This window comes from Carlito syrichta, unplaced genomic scaffold (genome assembly GCF_000164805.1).
Source record: "Carlito syrichta isolate Samal-C Ts95f unplaced genomic scaffold, Tarsius_syrichta-2.0.1 Scaffold312120, whole genome shotgun sequence".
NCBI lineage: Eukaryota > Metazoa > Chordata > Mammalia > Primates > Tarsiidae > Carlito > Carlito syrichta.
The window spans coordinates 70,630-94,001 of NW_007256216.1; the positions used below are offsets into that span (position 1 = coordinate 70,630).

Sequence of the window (23,372 nt, forward strand, 5' to 3'; positions counted from 1 at the left end):
GTATTTTCAGTTTCTGAGTTTTTAATTTCTAAAATAAGAAGCAGACCTTAAATACATGAGTTAGGGCCGGGCGCCGTGTCTCAAGCCTGTAATCCTAGCACTTTGGGAGGCCAAGGTGAGAGGATTGCCTGAACTCAGAGGTTTGAGACCAGCCTGGGCAATTTGGTGAGACCTTGTCTCTACAATAAACCAAAAAATAAGCTGGGCATTGTAACACGCATGCCTATAGTTCCAACTACTTGGAAGGTTGAGGCGGAAGCAGCATTTGAGCCCAGCAGATCGAGGCTACGGTGGCCGTGAGCATGCCACTGCCCTCCAGCCTGGGCGACAGAGTGAGACTCCAACTCAAAAAGAAAAAAAAAATACATGAGTTAGGTGCTTATTAATGTGTACCTGGGAATTAAATTAGGAATTTGGTTTATGAATGTCTTATAACACTTAACTAGTTTGTGTTTTATTTTTTTGAGTCAGAGTCTCTCTGTCACCCAGGCTGGAATGCAGTGGCACACTCACAGCCACCGCAGCCTTGACCTGCTGGGCTCAGATGATCCTTCTGCCTCAACCTTCCAAGTAGCTGGAACTACAGTAGGCGCATGCTACCACGCCTGCCTAATTTTTGATTTATTGTAGAGACTAGGTCTCACCAAGTTGCCTGGGCTGGTCTCGAATCTGCGGGCTCCGGCAATCCACTCGCCAATCCGCTCACCTTGGCCTCCCAAAGTGCTGGGATTACAGACTGAGCCACCAAGCCTGGCCTAGTTTGTGTTTTTATGAATCTGTAGAACTAAGGTAAAATTCAGAGGTTAGGTTATAGTCTCAAGTTCTTAATTTCTTTTCCTCTTTCTTTTTCTTCTTTTTTGCAGTTGGAGTGTCTCAAGCTTATTGCCTCTCAGAAATTTACAGACAAACGCATTGGCTATTTAGGGGCAATGCTGCTGTTAGATGAAAGACAAGATGTTCATCTTCTCATGACCAACTGTATCAAGAAGTAAGTCTTACCATTCTTTCTTCTAGCAACTATGTTGCTTTTTTAGGTCTTTCTTATGGCATCAAGAGCTTCTATGTACTGATTTTATATTTACTGTCCAGAATGTATTTGCATTGCTGTTGCTTCAGTAGCTTATACATAAAGAGGCTAAGCAAAGGATTAAAACATTTATAGGAGATAATTTTATTAAATGAAGGTATACTTCAGGCATAAGAACACATTTTATTGATGATATAATGTTTGGGCCTTCATAGGAAATAAAAAGCATTGGTAAAAATCCTGTTTTTTAAATATTTCCAGGACTTTGAATACTATGAATAATGAAACTTTACATTTATTAAAAAATTGCCAGTGTATATTCTGAGTAAATACCATTTAAAGGTAAAAAGAGAAGTCTTACTTTTTGCTGGTCTAATTCATATGAGATTTCAGTTTCATAGAATTATTCTTGTTCCTGTGAATTTTGTTTTTTGTTTTTGTTTATTTTTGAGTCAACGTCTCACTCTGTCGCCCAGGCTAGAGTGCAGTGGCACATTAGAGTGCAGACTGGCCACTGCGGTCTCGACCTGTTAGGCTCAGGTAATCCTTGTGCCTCAGCCTTCCAAGTAGCTGGAACTACAGGTGCATGCCACCACACCCGGCTAATTTTTTGATTTATTATAGAGACGAGGTTTTGCCAAGTTGTCCAGACTGGTCTCAAACCCTTGGACTCAGGCGGTCCTCTCGCCTCTGCCTCCCAAAGTGCTGAAATTACAGCCAAGAGGCGTTGTGCCCAGCCTAGTCCTTTGAATTTTTATGTATAGTCTTTTTTTCTGTAATGGCTCTTTCTGATGTACTAGTTCATTTATATTTAACTTGATTACAAACTGAGGAATACTTGCTACATGAAGGAATGAAAAGACCTGAGCAGAAAATTAGTAGTTCTTCTCAGTGTCCCCCTTATAAGAATTTTCTGTTAGAAAGTTGTGGAAGTTCTGATAGCTTTAAGTGGTATAAGGTAGTTCTTGGTGTGTTTTAGTTTCGTTTTGTCTATGAGTTTAATCTTCTTTTTAGCTTTCTTTTTTATTTGCAGTTTTCCCATATTTGACAGAAAGTAGAAGCAGGGGGATAATAGGGAGATAATTTTTGGACACTTAAAATTCATTCTTTTCTATGATAAATAATATTTTACTTAAAAATTTTCCATTGGAAAATGGAAAATTCCAAAATAACAATCATGATTTGATTGTAATTATAAAGTATAGTGTCAAAATTCAGTGAGTCTGTGAACTTATTTATTTTAAAATTTTTTTCTGAGAGTCTCACTCTGTCATCCAGGCTGGAGTGCAGTGGCACACTCATGGTCACCATAGCCTCAACCTGCTGGGCTCAGGCAATCCTTCTAACTCAGTCTTCCAAGTAGCCAGTGTGATCTTATTTTCAGGAGAATTTTTGGGTTTGGGTCATGAAAAAAGTATTAATAGTGAATCTGCTTACTTGATTCATTCATTCAGCAAATGTTCATTGCACACCTGCTGTATGCCAGGAGCTGCTGCAAGTACTCCCTTGGGTTCAGGGAGTGAAAAAATGAACAGAAATTTTGGTGTCATGGAGGGTATATTCTAAGTGTTCATCATGATTGTTCTATACATTTACTCTGGATAGGTCTCTAAAAGAGTTTCTTTTAGTTCTTGCTGCCCTGTTACCTTTTTCTTTCTTTTTTTTTATTGTAACGATGTGAGATACAATTCAGGGTTAGGTATACAAATGCTGATTATGCAGGTACCCTTGTTGATGAGGTATGACTTTTTTTGTTTTGAGTTGGAGTCTCACTCTGTCACTCAGGCTGGAGTGCAGTGGCACATTCATGGCCACCCCAGCATAGACCTGCTGGCCTAAGGCGATCCTTCTGCCTCAGTCTTCCAAGTAGCCAGAACTACAGGTGTGCACTACCACGCCTGGCTAATTTTTTGATTTATTGTAGAGATGAGGTTTTGCCAAGTTGCCCAGGCTGTTCTCGAACCTGTGGGCTCCGACAGTACTCTCACCTCGGCCTCCCAAGATGCTGGGATTGCAGGTTTGAGCCACTGCTCCTGGTCCCTGTTACCTTTTTTACTTAAACTTTCAATCACATGATAATTTGGCAGTTCTGCCTGGCAGCCAGTTCATCCTAGAGAGTTAATACCAAACTTAAGTATAGGTTTGCAGCTTGATAAAAATTGAAATGAAACACAGAGAGAGAGAAAAAATATTTTTATGTTTAATTTTTTTTTTTAAGTCTAAGTCTCACTCTGTTGCCTGGGCTGGAGTGCAGTGGTATGCTCACAGCCCCCGCGGCCTTGATGTGCTGGGCTCAGGCGATCCTTCTGTCTTAACCTTCCAAGTAGCTGGAACTACAGGTGCGTGCTACCATGCCCGGCTTTTTTTCTTTTTCATTTTTTTTTTTGGAGTTGGGAGTCTCACTCTGTCGCCCAGGCTGGAGTGCAGTGACATGCTCCCGGCCACCACAGCCTTGACCTGCTGGGCTTAGGCAGTCTTTCCGCCTCAGCCTTCCAAGTAGCCGGAATTACAGGTGCGCACTACTATGCCACCTAATTTTTTGAGAGATGAGGTCTCACCATGTTGCCCAGGCTGGTTTCAAATCTGTGGGCTCAGGCAGTCCTCTCACCTCAGCCTTCCAAAGTACTGGGATTATAGGCTTGAGCCACCACGCCTGGCCTTATTTTTTGATTTATTGTAGACGAGGGTTTACCAAGTTGCCCAGGCTGGTTTTGAACCCTTGAGCTCCCAAAGTGCTGGGATTACAGGCTTGAGCTATCACAACTGGCCTTTGTGTTTAATTTTAATGAAACCCAACCAAGCCCCAGGTGAATTTAGGAGATAGCAGTTTTTTCAATTAGTTGGGAATTAATCTAGCAATTCATTATACTTTGGATCATTCAGGTTTTTAAAAATCTGTTAGTGAATGTAGTCTTGTTTAGTTTTGGTGGGGGTTTTTTTGTTGTATTATAGATCATCATAGTGTACCAACAGTTTTTATACTCAGTAACACATGTTTTTCTCATTGTTCATAGGCTTAGAAAAACTATTATGAAAAGGAAACTACATATTTTTGGGAAGTGGGATCCTAGATGATACAGCCATAATTAATACTCAAACTTTGTTTTATCAGTAATTTTTATCTTAAGCTATTTAAATAGATAAAATGTAGCAAACCTGACTAATTTACACTTTATCCTCTTTTCTTCATTCTGTAGTGAAAACTAAAACCATTTATTAGTTCATTGAAAAATACTAATAATGAATCCATTACATATTAATATAAATAACATTCTTTATGAAAAGTAAACTGTTTTCTAAAACAAATTCAATATGAAGTGTATTGTTATTTTATTTTATTATTATTTTTTGAGTTGTAGTCTCACTCTGTCGCTGTTGTGCAGTGGCATGCTCATGGTCACCGCAGCTTCAACCTGCTGGGCTCAGGTAATCGTTCCATCTCAGCCTTCCATGTAACTGGGACCACTGATGCGTGCCACCATACCCAACTAATTTTTTTTTTTTTTGAGTGGAAGTCTCAGTCTGTCTCCCAGACTGGAATGCAGTGGCTGCTCCCAGCCACCGCAGCCTCGACCTGCTGGGCTCCAGCGATTCTTCCGCCTCAGCCTTCCAAGTAGCTGGAACTACAGGCGCGCGTTATCACGCCCGGCTCATTTTGATTTATTGTAGAGATGAGGTCTCGCCAAGTTGCCCAGGCGAGTCTCGAACCCGCGGGCTCAGGCAATCCACTCACCTCAGCCTTCCAAAGGCGTGGGATTACAGGCTGAGCCACCGAGCCCGGCTTAATTTTTTGATATATTGACGAGATGAGGTCTCGCCAAGTTGCCCAGACTGGTCTCGAACCCATGGGCTCAGGCAGTCTTCTCACCTTGGCCTCCCACAGTACTAGGATTATATGCATGAGCCACCATGCCTAGCCATGTTTTACATTTTTATTAACCTAATGGAACACAGCTGGATGCTCATCCTTTTCTGCATCTTAGAGAGAATAGAAAAGGGAGGACTATTTTTTTTTTTTTTTAGTTTGAGTCTTACTCTGTCACCCAGACTGGAGTTCAGTGGCCACTTCCGGCCACCGCAGCCTCAATCTGCTGGGCTCTGGCGATCCTTCCACCTCAGCCTTCCAAGTAGCTGGAACTACAGGCGCGCGCTACCATGCCCGGCTAATTTTTGATTTATTGTAGAGATGAGGTCTCACCAAGTTGCCCAGGTGGGTCTCGAACCTGCGGGCTCAGGTAGTCCACTCATCTCGGCCTCCTAAAGTGCTGGGATTACAGGCTGAGCCACCGAGCCCGGCCTGGGAGGAGTATTTTTAATAGCCTTTTCAAATAGCTGTGGATATTCTTCTTTGATACTATACTAAAACTTGACAAGTAGTCATTTGTTTCAGGTTAGGTACAATATGGATTCTGAAGATATATCAGTGAAGATTGGTACTTTGTTAAATTAAAACTATTGGTCTGTCTTGTACCTTGAGTGAATCTTTTGCTCATACATTATTTTGTAATGTCATGCCTAGATCATTTGGAAGAAATTGGTTCATTAGGTTATACAGATGTTCCAAATGCTAATGCATTTCATCATGGAATATTCAAAAAAATCACACTGGTCAATACTGCCACTGATCTCATCAGAACACTCTTTTGGTGTTCGTAAACTGTTAAGCCCATGTAGCAATACAAGTTTTCCAGAATTCTAATTTTCACTTCAAAACTTGGATTTTATCATTGACAACAAATATTTTGAGTTGTTGCTCTTGAAGTGATAGACCAGGTATCCAAATCTTAATAACCATAGTTGTCTGTCATTTATTTTTCAAATAAAAATGATATCAATTTTAAAAGCTGTTGGGTAATATAGCAAGACTTTGTCTCTACTAAAAGAGAGAGAGAGAGAGAGAGAAGAAAAAAAGCTGCTAGTTCATAGTTAGCTTACAAATGAAACAAGTTACACAAGTGATTTTCTCTGAGACTATCATTTGACTTTACTGTGCAGTAGAAGTAATTTATGCATACTTCTGATTTTGTCCACAAAATATTTTAAAAATGTATGCTCAAGAGTTGAAATTTAACAAAACTAGTAATTTTTACTGCTTTGTTTTGGGTTATTCTAAATGAAGCTACATTTTTTTTCTTTTCTTTGGCCTTTTTAGCTACAATTATTTACAGTAAATTTAGTGACCATTAGAATAGTCTGATATCCCTATCTTGATTCATGCTAATGTGCCAGCACATTTTCCCATCATTGCTTTTGTACCATCAGTGCAAATGTCAACATAGTTGACAAGTAATGTGTTAGGATTATGAAAATAGTTTGGATTGTGTTGACTCTCTGAGACAGTTTTGGGGGCTTCCAGAGACTAGGGAGCCACATTTTGAGAACTACTAAACTAAAAAGGATACTAAAATGCTCTGAAAACTGGTAGAATTAGTGTAACTCGTGATAATACAGCTTCTGAATAGCAAGAGTTGATTGTAAAATATATAGATGAGTTCACAGTTTTAAGCTTTCAATACTTCAGCTTTTCTGAAAGTATACTTCCTAGCTGGTTTGAAAATAATGTTATAATCAATGCCTGTCAGATAATTTTTCTGTGTGTATTTACCACCAGACATGAGGGCTTACTGTAGATGTCTAGCTTAGTTTGTTAGAGATGGTTTTATTCGCTCCATTTTTCTCATAGTAATAGTTTACTAATGTTTTTCTTTTGAATAATAAGACTATAAAAATTAAGATTACTAAAGCTTAAGATCAAAGGTTTCAGAAGGTAACTAAATTTCTTTTGTGGTATCTATATCATCGTAAATGTTCTGGCTTAGATTAGATTGTGCTTTTCACTTTTGTAAAAAAAATAAAGGGTTTTGGTTAATGTGTATCTTACCTTTAGTTAGTGGTAGAGCATATTAAAAGTCTTTAAAAAATACAGTTTTGCTTCATATTTTTATCATTGCCAGTTTTTACTGTCACCCATTTGCTACACATTTTCTTTCTTTTTTTTTATTGAGTCGGAGTCTTACTCTGTTACCCAGGCTGGAGTGCAGTGGCATGCTCAAAGCCACCACAGCCTCGACCTGCTGGGCTCAGGTGATCCTGCCACCTCAGCCTTCCAAGTAGCTTGAATCATAGGCACGTGCCACCATGCCTAGCTGATTTTTTGATTTATTTTAGAGATGAGGTCTTGCCAAGTTGCCCAGTCTGGTCTCAAACCTGTGGGCTCAAGCAGTCCTCCCACATCTGCCTCCCAAAGTACTGGGATTATAGGCGTGAGCCACTGTTCCCGGCCTGCTTTGGTATTTCAAAACATTCATTTGTAAGCCTGAAGGAGGGACTGTTAGTTCATTTACTGTATTGCTAATTTCTAATAAAGTTGGAATAAGCATTTTCTGCAATAAATAATCCTATGATTTCCATTTTTGGAGAAATCTTAGTCATTCTGAACTAGTTAAATTTGAAGCTTCTTTATGGGGAGCACTAGACAGAGCAATCCTTTTTTTTCTACCTTTTTCCTTTCTTTTGCAGTGATCTTAATCATAGCACGCAATTCGTACAGGGGCTAGCACTTTGTACCCTCGGCTGCATGGGCTCCTCAGAGATGTGCAGAGATCTTGCAGGAGAGGTAGAGAAGCTCCTGAAAACCTCCAACTCTTACTTAAGAAAAAAGGTAACTTTTAATGAAACCAAATGTGTATTTGGACTAGGGGTACTATGGAGATGAGAAAACAGATTACTTATTTTAAAAGCTCTTATGATAATGTTTTTCTATGTGCAGTAAATATGTTTTGAATTCTTACATATGAATCTTAATTCCTCTTTTTTTTCAAGAAAATTGTTTATAAACAAATGCTTCTGGGTATATGTTATTAGGTGCCATACCTAATTTCTTCCTAAATTATCTGATTCTAAGCAGTATTAAAACAAAGTGATTATGAACAGATTTTCATAAATTTACTTTTATTCTAATAATTAGTGCTCATGTCTTTGTATGAATGCCTTTTATCTTTGAAAGAGCATTTCCGATGGGATCTAGATAATTATTAAGGAATCATGTAGAACCCACTTTCTGATTGTGTAATAGTAATGAAAGAGAATTATCTTACTCTTTTTCTCTGGTTTTATTTGTTGATAAAAGCATTTTATTGAGCTTTTAAACATTGTGCTTATACCCTAAAATCTGTTTTAACAAAGTATATCGAATTTAGAAGTCCAACAAGTGAATGCATACGTGCTCTAGTTGGCATTTACTGTGCCTCTGTATTAATGGTGTGAAAAAGAAGCACTGAGAGAACCAAGCCATTTCCCAGGATGATACATTATTAATAATGGCTACAAACTAAGTTAAATTCTTTCCTCAGGCTGGGGGTGTGATGGCTCACACCTGTAATCCCAGCACTTTGGGAGGCTGGAACAGGAGGATTGCTTGAGCCAAGGAGTTCGAGAACAACCTATTAAGACCCCATCTCTACAAAAAGTCAAAAAATAAGCCAGGTGTGGTGGACATGCCTGTAGTCCCAGCTGCTTGGGAGGCTGAGACGGAAGGATTGCCTGAGCCCAGCATTCTAGTTGGACAGAGTGAGACACTGACTCAACCCCCCCAACCCAAAAAAAGCCTCTTTCCTCAATTTGTAAGGCAGTCCTTTTTCTTAAATAATGTGTGAGCTACTCTTGCTCAGAAGGCACATTATTACATTAAATGAAACATTCCTACAGGTTAGAAAAAGAATCTTTTCTCCCTCCAGATATAAACATGAGTGGAATTAGCAGAAATCTATTATTGTTAATCTGTCTAAACTTGTATGATATTAATGTAGTAGTTATGGCTACTTCAGGGGATAATAAAAATCATTTTTTAAATATACTTTTCTTTCCAGTGAACAAGATAATAACACCATCTTTTTTTTAGTAGAGACTAGCTAAATATCTTTCAAATGATTTTCTTGATGTTAGCAGAGAATCAATTGGGGGCCGTATAGATACTCTTAAACATAACTGGATTTAGAGCATTTAGTCTATATCTTTCGGTTGCATGATGTTTTTATACTTGTTGGCCATCTTACACAGAGGAGATCATAGGTGGAGGTGCTTACCCATTCTTTTTTTTACTTCCTCCAAAACTCCACATAAGTTGTTTAACTTGTTTGATAAAATATTAACCATGATCTAGTATAGAAAGTTTTTGCCTGCTAGTCTAATATATGAACAAAGGGATAGGTAAGCAAGAAGTTCTCATTAATAGCATAAACTGGAAATCTCCAGCCAATTAATATATAATAAAACTTATATCTAACTGCTTCTTTATTTTTATAATTGGTGAGGTTTTTGTGGTGGTTGTTTTTTATAAGATTGGTTGCCTTGGCATAATTGAAATAAATATTTTGCCCTTTTATTATTTTTTTTTTATAGGCAGCACTATGTGCTGTTCATGTCATCAGGAAAGTTCCTGAACTTATGGAGATGTTTTTACCAGCAACAAAAAATTTATTGAATGAGAAGAACCATGGTAATGTAATTTGAATGCATTCATGAAGTACTGAGGCAAAAATGGAAAGAGAAAAGGCTTAAGGCTATAGCTTTCTACTATGCTTAACCAGCTTAACAGGAAAATCTGGTCTGCTGAATCTTTCTGCTCACTTATTCTAATTTTATAATTATGACTGTAGTCCAGGCACTTTGGGAGGCGAAGGCCGAAGGGCTCAGGAGTTAAAGATTAGCCTGGGCAATATAGCAAGACTTTGTTTCTACAAAAAATAAAAATATAAACCAGGCATGGTGGTGCACACCTGTAGTCCCAGCTACTCGGGAGGCTTCTCTTACACTGGTCCTCTTTTACTATATTGAAAGTATTATATTTAATTACTAATTTTTAGTGTAGTATACAAATTATCCTACCCTTGGTTTTTATGTGCAAAACTCTTTGATTTCCTGGCTATTTTATAATAAATGAGAAAAAATTTTCTTCATTTTTCATGTGGTAGGAGAGTATAGAATTTGTGAAATATCTTTTGAGTTATTTCTGGCAGAAATTTGTGGTGAGTACTCAAGTAGTCATTGTATAAAACTTAAGAGGAATTAAATAAAATGTAGCTGTTCTTTTGCCAAATTTATTTTGAAGTTGGTGAAATAAGTTTTGAGTAAAGAAAATCCATGTATCCTAAATGAAAAATGGTATGGTATATTTAATTTGATTAATCCAGTGCTGTGCCCAGAATGCTCAAAACATACTTGTCGAACAAATGAGTATTTAGGGCACTATGTATTACTTAGTGAAAAATATTATAAGACTTTTTTTTACTGTTTCTGGCATAGCATATTTAGTCTCTCATTCACAATTATCTCAGAGTTTTGGTATTTTTTTAAAATATGGAAATTAAAAAGCTTTGTCAGACTCAGCTAATAGCTTATTAAGTGTGGAGCAGACAATCCTTAGCTTACATTGGCTGTGATATGTCTTTAGAATATTCTTAGATGGAGAGGCACATGTATTGGTTGTCATTTTAAAATAATTGTTTTGGTCACATAATTGTTGAAAACATTCCGATTTGACTGAGTTGACCAGTTACATCAGCAGGCATCTGTTAAGCTCCTTCTTTGTATTCACCTCAAAGCTTAGATTCTTGGGGGGATAAAAAGCAAAAGTAGCAACTATCCTTTTGGAATTGACTTTCAGGAACTCAAAGCCTTGTTGTAGGAAGTTGAATAATATAGCCTTATTTTTAGTTTTCCTTTGATCTTTCATTTCAGGCGTCCTTCATACATCTGTAGTCCTACTCACAGAAATGTGTGAGCGAAGCCCAGACATGCTTGCGCATTTCAGAAAGGTAGGTGCCATTCTCTATGTCTAAGCCTTTCTTGATTGAAAAATAATTTTCCTGAAAAGTACATAATTTTCTTACTTATGATTTTCTTTTGAAAGCAAGCTATGGAGCCAAATAAAGGATTTAACCAGCCCTGCTGTGTGGTAGGGCTGGGAAGCCAGATTTAGGCATATAAAAACTGGCACTAGTATAGTGTTTTCCCTTTCATAATAGAAGTCTTCTCTCATTTTTGGCAGACACACCAATTCCTCACGTGCTTATCTGCTGTTTTCACATTTGAGTAAGGAAGCATAACCTGAGGTCAGATTACAAATAGGAATTGTGTGTGTGTCTTTTTTTTAAAGACAGGTAATTTCTTTCTTCTTCTTTTTTTTTTTAAGGTGAAAACTGCACACTGAAATTTGATTTTTATCATTTTTATCTCACCGTTCATTTGGACTCTTGACTTGTAGCTTTCTTAAGTCCCCTTTCCTTGCTTTTTTACTAGCATTTTAATGTGGATGGTTTTGTTTCTCCACTTACTTTTGGAAGGCAGTAGGAAGGAGTTCTTTGAGTAGTTACATGCATTTAGTTCCTTTTATAGGAATTATAGGATGCTGATTACTCCATAAATAGGACTCACTTTGTACTTTAGGCTTAATAAGGCTCTTTTTTGGCCTTTTTCCCCCCTCAGATGTTCATGTCTTGATTAAATTATTGTAATATAGTATGAGACCCGTATCTGTCCCTAATGCTTGCTTTGTATGTTTTGTTCCTGTTGTCTGTTTGGAAACCTGCTGTATGTTAGAATGAAAAGGTAAGAATTAACCCTCTTTTAGATGGTGCATGCTGGCATTAGGTCCTTAGTAGCTTTTGTGTATCCATCCACAGATGTGGCTTTTAAAATATACTAATGCTGAAGCTGTGCTTAATACTGTGGATTATTTGTTCTAGCATTTTTGGCTAACTTCCTAGTCCAGTTTTTGTCTTGTCACTTAAACTCCTGACCAAAGTCAGCCTTGGATTTCAGTTGCAGCCTTTTCCTGAATTGTAAGCCTCCTTCTCTGCCTTTTCTTTATCCTCACTGAGGAAACTTTGAGCAGTTTCTCAGTGGCTTTGGTGATGGCAATTCTAGATCAGTCTGACACAAAACAATGCTGCTTTTTGAAGTAGATATTTTAGAGCCATATGTGGGTAACCTCATACCTTGAAAAAAGTTCAGACTGAGAGCTTTTATTTCCCCTTGCCTGCACTTAATCTTGCATAGAAGCTTTGGAATATTAAAAGGATTTTTGAGGTAGAGTAGGTGGGCACCAACTGATTTTCATGGCTGCAGTCTTTCCCTTTGTCGTCTTATTTTGTTTGTCCTGTCATCCGTTTTAATAATTTGCATTTTTGTCTGAAAAATAGAGTTGGGTTCCAAGAATTTGTATGCTGAACATTTAGACATTTGTGCTTCCTGTCCCAGGGTACTCTTTATGTGATGTGTTGGCCTTTTAGCAATGAATAAAACAATTTCTGAATTCAGTAACCCAAGGAAAAGCGACTTTTCTAAGAATTAAGCTAGATTAAAAAATACTTAGGGTTGTATGTAATACAAAAAACAGACTGTTGGGGAGAATGTAAGGTGAGGTTGGTAACTAGCTGATCCTAACATTATGACAAAAATATTTATTTTTTATTTATTTTTTTTTAAGTTGGATTCTCACTCTGTCGCCCAGGCTGGAGTGCAGTGCCGATCCTTCCGCCTCAGTCTTCCATGTAGCTGGAACTACAGGCACACGCCTCCATGCCTGGCTAATTTTTTGACTTTTTTTGTAGAGATGAGGTCTCACCAAGTTGTCTAGGCTAGTTTGGAACCTGTGGGCTCAGGCAGTTCTCTCACCTTGGCCTCTCAAAGTGATTATAGGTGTAAGCCACTGTGCCTGGCCTGACAAAAATTTTATTTTTTTTTTTTTGAGTCAGAGTCTCACTCTGTCGCCCTACCTGGAGTATAGTGGCATGATTATGGTTCACTGCAGCCTTGACCTCTTTAGGTTTAGGTGATCCTTCCACCTCAGCCTCCAGGGTAGCTGGGACTACAGGTATGTGCCACGATGCCAGGCTTATTTTTTTATTTTTTGTAGAGTTGAGGTCTTGCTATATTGCCCAGGCTAGTCTTGAACTCCTGGGCTTAAGCAGTCCTCCCTCTGCTTCAGTCTCTCAAAGTGCCTAGACTACAAGAGTGAGCCACCACACCCAGCTTAAAGCAGTTTTAAAAGTTATATTCTTTTTTTTTTAGTTGGAGTCTCACTCTGTCGCCCAGACTGGAGTGCAGTGGCCGCTCCCGGCCACCGCAGCCTAGACCTGCTGGGCTCCGGCGATCCTTCCGCCTCAGCCTTCCAAGTAGCTGGAACTACAGGCATGCACTACCATGCCCGGCTGATTTTTTGATTTTTTGTAGAGATGAAGTCTTGCTGCCTAGGCGGGTCTCGAACCCGCGGGCTCAGGCAATCCACTCACCTCAACCTCCCAAAGGCACGGGATTACAGGCTGAGCCACCGAGCTCGGCTCAAAAGTTATATTCTTTTTTGTCTGTTTGTTTTTTCAGTAGGAGTCTCCTTGTGTCGCCCAGGCTGGAGTGTAGTGGCATGCTCATGGCCACCACAGCCTCGACCTGCTGGGCTCAGGTGATCCTTCTGCCTCAGCCTTCCAAGTAGCTGGAACTACAGGCGTGCACTCCCATGCCTGGCTTATTTTTTGATTTTTTATAGAGACAAGGTCACCAAGTTGCCCAGGCTGGTCTTGAAGCCCTGAGCTCAGGCAGTCCTCTTACCTTGACCTCCCAAAGTGCTGGGATTACAGACTTGAGCCACTGTGCCCGACTATTTGTTTTTTGAGTGTGAGTCTCACTCTGTCACCCAGGCTAGAGTGCAGGGGCATGCTTATGGCTACTGCAAGCTTGACCTGCTGGGCTCAGGTGATCCTTCAGCCTCAGCCCTCCAAGTAGCTGGAACTACAAGTATGTGCCACCATGTCCAGCTAATTTTTTGATTTATTATAGAGACAAAGTTGCCCAGGCTGGTCTTGAACCCTTAAGGCTCAGACAATCTTCTTGTCTCTGCCCCCCAAAATGCTGGTATTGCAGGCATGATCCACCATGCCTGGCTTAAAAGTTATATTCTTATCACTAATACATGTTCGCCCACAGTGGACAGATTTAATGAAGATTTTGGATAGATTTACAGATCTCTATGACTTAAATTTATCTTATTCTTGGAGTTGTCCAAATCAGATTTTTGTTTAGGTGATATAAATCACTTAATTCTGAACTGTTGTGGCCAAACTTATTTTAATTCATACAGATTGTGTTCTCTTGTATTTAGAAGTGACCTAACGTTTTGAATGTTTTGAGTGCATGCCTTGGGTATAGCTTGGCTTGTCATTTCAATCTTGATTCATCCCCTTTTAGGCCTGGTGATTGGAGAAGGGATAGAATCTAAATACAATGATAAAAAATAATTGAGTTGCAGCAGAGTTGGGGCTGTTCAGATTGCCTACAAAAGAGATATGATGCAGTTTACTTTGGATACATCTTTAATTGATTTTAGGTCATTAGAGTTGTTTATATAGCTAAATTGAGTTTTTAGTTCCTTTTGTGGCAAATATTCTGGAGTAAAGTCTTAACATCAAGTAATTCATCATCAGAAATATAATGAGTGCTGATATTTAGAGCACCTGTAAGTTTAACTTGGCAATAGAATTGCCTCTACTATATGTTACGACTTTAGTGGATAAAGCAAAGAAAGAACATGAAGGAAATTCCTGACTGTAAGGAATGTCTAGTTTAATTGGTAAGATAAGAAAACAGGCCACAAAGCAGTATGTAAAATGAAGTACTGAAATTAAATTTTAACAAAAGTTGTGTCATTTGAGTAAAAAAATGGGGAGAGGAAATTATTCATGGCCTTGCTATTTCCTTAAGGTGAAAGATAACATTTTTCATGTATCTTTTCCACTTGGTTAATGTTGTCAACTTTGTTATTCCCTGTTGTTTGTTGGAAAAGAACATAACTAGTCCTTTCTTAAGAGGAGAGAAATTTTAAAGCTGTTTTAATGCTGTAAATTTAATAAAATCACCAGTTATATTTTAGTGTGGTAACATTTTTATATGCAAGTGTTTGAATGAATAAAAACTGACCATGTTTTTGCCACCTAGGCATGTCAAGTTCCGTGTCAAGAAGTAGAAATGTAGTATGCACCAAAGGCACCTGTTTTACTTGGTTCCCATAGGCTTTCTGATTCACCATTATTTGTAAAAACTTTACTATATACCTCTGGAGTAAAGTGTCTGTTTTGTTTTTATCTGGATAAAATATATACTACTTCTTGAGATCTTGGCCTAAGTACTCCCAAGTTATGTTTTTTTCAAACATCTACAATATACTAGTATATCAGTAGCATTTGCTTGGACTGAGGCCCTTATACCCTTTTTCTAAACCAAAGGATCTGCGTATTCATGAGACATCTTTGATATTCACTTTTTTAAATGCATCTTTCTTCTCTACAGCTTGTGCCCCAATTAGTTCGTATTTTAAAGAATCTCATCATGTCCGGATATTCACCAGAACATGATGTTTCTGGTATCAGTGACCCCTTTTTGCAGGTGAGGTTGAAAGAAAGTTTTGCATAAATGTCATAATAATTTAATACCTTTTGGGTAAACCATTTTCTTCTTAGGTTTATATGGTTAGAAATTTGGTAGTTAATTGATTAAACTAATTCTACTAATTCTGTTAATAAATGAATAGTGACACAGTTCTATATTAGGTCAATAGAATTAAATTATGATTTTAGTAGAATTATTTGCTACTTGAATTATAATATAAAACTGCAGGTGGTGGTATCCCTTAGCTCTGAAGTGACAAAGTGTGGTTTGTCTGAAAACTTCGTTAGACATAGAAGCATATATAGCTTCTGAAAAGATAATGTTTAAAATTCTTCTGTTGAGCAATATTGAGTGAAGTGTTTAAGTGTTAGTACTTAAGATTCAGAAAAAAAAAATTCTTCTGTTTGAGTTTTGACCACGTCTGATGGGGTCTAAGATTTAATTTACATTATTTAAATTTCATATCAAGCAAGATTTCTTTGTGAAACACATGATTTGTTGATACTTCTCATGTTTTGCATATTAGGTTCGAATTTTGCGGTTATTAAGAATTTTAGGACGAAATGATGATGACTCAAGTGAAGCTATGAATGATATATTAGCACAGGTGAGTAGATTAAACTTGTATTATATTAAATATTTATTTTAGTTTATCAGGAAGTAGAATGAGTGTATATAGAGCAGTTTCTGTTTCTCGGTGCTATAATCACAAAATATCTCTTGTTAACTCTGGATATTTTTTGGAAGCATTGTTTTATGACTTATGTACTGCCCTCTGTATCTTTTCAGGTTGCCACTAATACAGAAACTAGTAAAAATGTAGGAAATGCTATTCTTTATGAAACGGTTTTGACTATCATGGATATTAAGTCAGAGAGTGGACTACGAGTAAGTCTGTTTAAATCTTTTCTTTTCCCTAAATATTTCATTTAGATTATTGACCTGGACTTTAGTATTTTGGAATTGGATTCCACTTGGAATCTGATTTTTGGAGAAATGATGCAAAGCGCTATATTTTTGGTATAAAAAAATTAAAATGCTATATTTTTTGGTATCTGAAATATCATTCCCTTCCATTCAAGGCTTAACACTGATTACTAATGAGGTTTGGAAGATCTTAGGTGTAATTAGGTATATGATAGATATTGTTGGTAAACTTTTACTAGAGTCACATTTGAGTCCAATGTGAGTTGTATTCATCATTTCTTTTTTTTTTGAGTTGGAGTCTCACTCTGCCGCCCAGACTGGAGGGCAGTGGCCACTCCTGGCCATCACAGCTTCGACCTGCTGGGCTGCGGCTATCCTTCCGCCTCAGCCTTCCAAGTAGCTGGAACTATAGGCGCGTGCTATCATGCCTGGCTAATTTTTGATTTATTGTAGAGATGAGGTCTTGCCAAGTTGCCCAGGAGGGTCTCGAACCCGTGGTCTCAGGCAATCCACTCACCTCAGTCTCCCAAAGGCGTGGAATTACAGGCTGAGCCACCGAGCCCAGCTGTGTTCATCATTTCAAACAAGACAACAAGACATCATATTTGAGTTACCTTGTTTTCATTTAATAAGTAAACATATAGAGTAAAATACTCAAGCCAGTACCAACTGTCCACAGAAAAGAAAATACCAGCCTTGTAACATTTATATGTAGTCTCTCAACAATTCTCCTTTCAGAGGGAAATACTGTTACCATTTTCTAATGATTTTTTTTTTTTCTGTTTGTTTTCTTTTTTTTTTTTGAGTTGGAGTCTCACTCTGTCACCCACACTGGAGTGCAGTGGCCGCTCCTGGCCACCGCGGCCTCGACCTGCTGGGCTCCGGCGATCCTTCCGTCTCAGCCTTCCAAGTAGCTGGAACTACAGGCACACGCTACCACGCCCAGCTAATTTTTGCTTTATTGTAGAGATGAGGTCTCGCCAAGTTGCCCAGGTGGGTCTCGAACCTGCGGGCTCAGGCAATCCACTCACCTCAGCCTCCTAAAGGCGCGGGATTACAGGCTGAGCCACTGAGCCCGGCTGTTTTCTTTTTTTTTTTTGAATTAGAGTCTCACTCTGCCCAGGCTGGAGTGGCACGCTTCTGGCTTCCCCAATGCTGACCTATTGGGCTCAGGCGATCCTTCACCTTATTCTTCCAAGTAGCCAGAACTACAGGCATGTGCTACCACACCTGGCTAAGTTTTTAAAAAATTTATTGTAGAGATGAGGTCTTGCCAAGTTGCCCAGGCTGTTCTTGAACCCATGGGCTCAGGAAGTCCTCTCACCTCGGCCTCCGAAAGTACTGGGATTACAGGCTTGAGCCACCATGCCTGGCCTAATGTTTTTTGTTTTTTTTTGAGTGGGAGTCACTCTGTTTCCCAGGCTGGAGGGCAGTGGCACTCTCATGGCTACTGCAGCCTTGACCTGCACTTAGGCAATCCTTCTGCCTCAATCTTCCAAGTAGCTGAAACTATAGGCCCATATCAGCACACCCAGCAAATTTTTTTTTTTTTTTTTGAGTTGGAGTCTCACTCTGTCACCCAGACTGGAGTGCAGTGGCCACTCCCGGCCACCGCAGCCTCGACCTGCTGAGCTCCGGCGATCCTTCTGCCTCAGCCTTCCGAGTAGCCGGAATTATAGGCGTGCACTACCACGCCCGGCTGATTTTTTTTTTTTTAAATTTATTGTAGAGATGAGGTCTCTCTGCCCAGGCGGGTCTCGAACCCTTGGGCTCAGACAATCCACTCACCTCAGCCTCCCAAAGGCGTGGGATTACAGGCTGAGCCACCGAGCCTGGCTTCCAGCAAATTTTTAAAAAACATTATCATACAGATGAGGTCTTGCCAAGTTGCCCATGTCTTAAACCCCTGGGCTCAGGCAACCCTCTTGCCTCGGCCCCTTAAAGTGCTGGTATTACAGACATGAACCACCACACCTGCCTTCTAATGTAGTTTTTTTCTTTTAGAGATGTCCTTTCTATTCACATGTGTTTGTATGAGGAGGGACCTAAAAGAAACAGGATTATCTTTTGGAGGGCAGTCCCCTTGTATTATAGGCTACTCCTTCTAGGAAAGTGTTCTAGGAACCTGTCGTCATAAATGTACCAGCAAGCGTTGTTGTAAGAGATGATTTGCAGAAGAAGTATTCTGAGTTGTGGCAGTCAGGTGATTGGTTCTTCCACCATGAAAACGCACCTCCCCACACTGTCCTGAATATTCAGCAATTTTTGAAAAATAGCATGACCCCTGTGCCTCCTCCTCCCTATTTGCCCCATCTTGCCCCTAGCAACTTTTTTTTTTCCCCCCGGATGAAAAAAGTCTTCAGCCGGGCTCGGTGGCTCAGCCTATAATCCCGCGCCTTTGGGAGGCTGAGGTGAGTGGATTGCCTGAGCCTGCGGGTTCGAGACCCGCCTAGGCAGCGAGACCTCATCTCTACAATAAATCAAAAAATCAGCCAGGCGTGGTAGCGCATGCCTGTAATTCCGGCTACTTGGAAGGCTGAGTGAGGCGGAAGGATCGCTGGAGGCCAGCAGGTTGAGGCTGCGGTGGCCGAGAGCGGCCACTGCGACTCCAGTCTGGGTGACAGAGTGAGACTGCAACTCAAAAAAACCAAAAACAAACAAACAAACAAACAAACAAAAGTAAAAAGTCTTCAAAGGGAAGCGTTTTGCTGTTATGGAAGAGGTGAAAGAAAAAATGACAGAAGCACTAAAAGGCATCAAAACTGATGAATTCTAAAACTTTTGAGCAGTAGAAAAAGCATCTCAATAGGTGTACTGCATCAAATGGAGAGTACTTTGAAGGTGTCTGAAGTTTAAACATGTAAGAATAAATACACAATTTTTTATAAATGAATTCTAGGTTTTTTGGGTTCCTTCTTGTACATGCATATTTATTATTTTCTCCACTTTAAAAAAACTTTCTATTTGAAATAAATTTAGACTTATAGAAAAGTTGCAAAAATAGATCTGAGTTCCCATACACCCTATACCCTTCACCCAGCTTCCCCTAATGTTAACATCTTGTGTAACTATAGTGTAATTTTCAAACTTAAGAAATTAATAGTGATTCTATAATATTAACTAAATTATAGACTTTATTCAGATTTCATCAATTTTTTTATTGATGAATGTCCTTACTCTGTTTCAGGAGGTAATCCATGATCCTACCTTTTTTTTTTTTTTTTTTGAGTCAGAGTCTCACTCTGTTGCCTAGGCTAGAGAGCAGTGGCATGCTCACGGTCCCTGCAGCCTTGACTTGCTGGACTCGGGTGATCCTTCTGCCTCAGCCTTCCAAGTAGCTGGAACCACAGGCATGTGCCACTACACCTGGCTGATTTTTTCATTTATTGTAGAGAGAGGGTCTCGCCATGTTGCTCAGGCTGGTCTCAAACCTGTGAACTCAGGCGGTCCTCCTGCCTCTGCCTCCCAAAGTGCTGGTATTACAGGCATGAGTCACTGGGCCTACCTTTACATTATATTTAATTGTCGTGTCTCCTTATTCTAATCTGTGATAGTTCCCTCAGTCTTTCCTTGTCTTTCATGACTTTGTCACTTTTGAAGAGTGCTGACTGGTTACTTGGTAGAGTACATCTCTGGGTCTGTCTGGTATTTTCTTACAATTTTATTTATTAAAGTTGTGCTTTTTGGCAAAACTACTGCAGAAGTAATATGCCCTTCTCAGTTTACTATTCCAGGATGTGCATGTTATCTATTTGTCTCATCACTGGTGATGTTAACTTTGATCATTTGGTTAAGGTGATGTCTGCTGTGTCTCTCCACTGTAAAGTTATTATTTTCCCCTTTGTCATTAAAAATATTTTGGGGAAGATATTTTAAGACTATGTAAATATCCTATTCTCAGACTTTTGCCCAGCAGTTTTAATCCACCAGAGGATGTTGCCTACAACAATTATTAGGATGGGGTTCTAATGATAATTTTCTCTTTCTTTCTCTCATTTTCTCTCACTAAATAATTGGAATTATTCTATAAGGAGTAGTAGTCCTTTGCCCCCTATGACTTTATTTATTCATTCATTTATTAATATTAGAATTGTTAACCCACAGCCTTGTAAGAAACACATTTACTAATTAGAGTACAATATTGTACACAGTTCTTTTTATCTTTAGCACTACAGTATCTAGTCAAATAACCATAATAACCTAAGTTCTTTTTCTCTTTCCACCTTTCAAGGAAAATAGTAACATATCATATATATATATACGATATGTTACTATTTATATATATATAAATATATATATATAGTTCTTCACATTATTTTATTTTATTTTATTTTGAGTTGGAGTCTTACTCTGTCGCCCAGACTGGAGTGCAGTGGCCGCTCCTGGCCACCACAGCCTCGCCTGCTGGGCTCCGGCTATCCTTCCACCTCAGCCTTCCAAGTAACTGGAACTACAGGCGCGTGCTACCACGCCTGGCTAATTTTTGTTTTATTGTAGAGATGAGGTCTGGCCAAGTTGCTCAGGTGGGTCTCGAACCCGCGGGCTCAGGCAAGCCACTCACCTCAGCCTCCCAAAGGCATGGGATTACAGGCTGAGCCACCGATCCCGGCTTTCTTCCATTATTTACTTAACATCTGGGAGCTACTTCCATATTCATGTATAGAAACTGGTCTCAGACCCACCTGGGCAGCTTGGTGAGACCTCATCGCTACAGTAAATCAAAAATTAGCCGGGTGTGGTAACGTGCGCCTGTAGTTTCAGCTACTTGGAAGGCTGAGGTGGAAGGATCGCTGGAGCCCAGCAGTTCAAGGCTGCAGTGGCCAGGAGTGGCCACTGCACTTCAGTCTGGGCGACAGAGTGAGATTCCAACTTAAAAAAAAAAAAAAAGAAAGAAATCGGTTTCATTCTTTTTTAAAATTTATTTCTTAATTGTGATAAAATATAGATAACACAAAGTGTATCATTTTGCACATCTTTAAGTGTACAGTTCAGTGACATTAGTACATTCACATTGTTTTGTAACCAGTACCATTGATCTCCAGAACTTTTCTGTTCCCAAACTCTGTATTCATTAAACAATAACTCTCCATGCCTCACTATCCCCAATCCCTGGCAACCATCATTCTACTTTCTCTATGAATTTGGCCTACTCTTAGGTACCTTTGGTGTTGTATAGAAAAAAAGAAAAAAACAGCTGGCTGCAGTGGCTCACGCCTGTAATCCCAGCACTGCAGAGAGATGAAGGCGAGAGGATTGCCTGAGCCCAGGAGTTTGAGACCAGCCTGGGCAACATGGCAAGACCTTATCTCCACAATAAATAAAAAAATTAACTGGGTGTGGTGGTGCAAGCCTATAGTTCCAGCTACTTGGAAAGCTGAAGCAGAAGGATTGCCTGAATCCAGCAGGTCGAGGATGTGGTGGTGGTGAGCATGCCACTGTGTGCCAGCCTGAGAGACAAAGTGAGACTCCAACTTGAAAAAAAGCCAGTGGCAGTGGCTCAAGCCTATAATACCGGCACTTTGGGAAGCGGAGACAAGAGGATTGCCTGAGCTCAGGGGTTTGAGACCAGAGTGAACAACATGGCTAGACCTTGTCTCTATGATAAATAAATAAAAATTTAGAGGGCATGGTGGCACATGCCTGTGGCTCCAGCTACTTGGAAGACTGAGGTGGTAGGATCACTTGAGCCCAGTAGGTTGAGACTGCAGTGGCCGTGAGTGTGTCACTGAACTCCAACCTGGGTGACAGAGTTCAACTCTGACTCAAAAAAAGAAAAAAGAAATAAAGATAATGGGAAAAAGAAAACCCCAAACCAAAATGTTTTTCCTGCTCTTTCCTTTTATGCAGTCAGTCAACAGTTTGCTTCTGACATCAGATGTGTGAGAATATTTTCCTATACATCAAGCAACTCTCCAGCGGATACCAGCTGGATGTCCTCTAATTCAATTCAGTTGCGACACTCTCTACCTAGAGATAGCGTCAGATCCTGTGGGTTGAGTGCTCAGTCCTACAAGACTGACAATCACTTCAGATGCTAATCACAAGCACAGGTTGCTTCTGACCAACCAGCTAAAATTCCCACTTCCTACCGCTCCCTCCTTGAGTTTGATTAATTTGCTAGAGCAGCTCACAGAATTCGGGGTATCATTTTACTTATGCCTACTGGATTTTTATAAAGGACATTACAGCGGATACGCATGAACAGCCAGGAGAGATATGTGAGAAGGTGTACATTTCACAATATCACAGTACCTCATATAAGTGGAATCATACAGTATTTTTTTGATAAACACTGTCTTATTTAATATGTCTTCAAGGTTGATGCATTTGTACCATGTGTCACAGTTCATTCTATTTTAATGAATGGATAATATTCGATTAGAACTATCATAGTACTTTTAGCAAATTTGCTATTAATGGACTTTTAGGATCTCTCCTATCATTTGTGATTTGCAGTAGACTTTTGTATATTTGTATAATTACGTTTGTCAAATAAATCCCTAGAATTGAAATAGTTAAAACAGATAATATATTTTAATCTGAAATATTTATTATTATTGCCAGATTTCCCTCTAAAGAGGCTATACCAATATTATTCTACTAACAATATCAATGCCGTAAAATATAATTTTCTAGCTCCTACTGTTGAAATAGAATATGATTTTAAGAGTTTATCTTGAGGTTTTTTTCCTTTTTTTTTGCTATCTTTGAATAGTTTGCACCTGTTAGAAGCCAGGAAGTGATCCTTTAGTGTCAGGAAACAATATAAATAAAACCTATGCTATTTCTCTTTAGGTCCTAGCCATAAATATCCTGGGTCGTTTCTTATTAAACAACGACAAGAATATTAGGTAAGTCATCTGAAAAATACCTTGTCTCTTGAGTATTATAAATCTAGTATTTTCAAGAATGTCTTTGCTCAAGATTACATGTGTATTAAGTGACATATCTGGAACCTTAACTCAGAATTTTTATGTTT

The 23,372-nt window shown here is 39.1% G+C and overlaps 1 protein-coding gene across 3 annotated transcripts in view; it reads left to right on the forward strand.

Annotated features, from left to right (window-relative positions):
- Positions 1-23,372, forward strand: part of AP1G1 (adaptor related protein complex 1 gamma 1 subunit) — a 92,133-nt gene that overhangs the window by 36,497 nt on the left and 32,264 nt on the right. For 2 of the 3 annotated variants that reach the window (XM_008069566.2, XM_021718349.1), the window contains 9 exons: positions 864-988; positions 7,547-7,688; positions 9,428-9,524; positions 10,766-10,842; positions 11,627-11,635; positions 15,368-15,463; positions 15,993-16,073; positions 16,256-16,354; positions 23,189-23,244. In XM_008069566.2, the coding sequence (XP_008067757.1) occupies positions 864-988; positions 7,547-7,688; positions 9,428-9,524; positions 10,766-10,842; positions 11,627-11,635; positions 15,368-15,463; positions 15,993-16,073; positions 16,256-16,354; positions 23,189-23,244 (782 nt within the window). The remainder of the gene's footprint in view (positions 1-863; positions 989-7,546; positions 7,689-9,427; positions 9,525-10,765; positions 10,843-11,626; positions 11,636-15,367; positions 15,464-15,992; positions 16,074-16,255; positions 16,355-23,188; positions 23,245-23,372) is intronic. The other variant, XM_021718351.1, reaches the window with a different exon arrangement.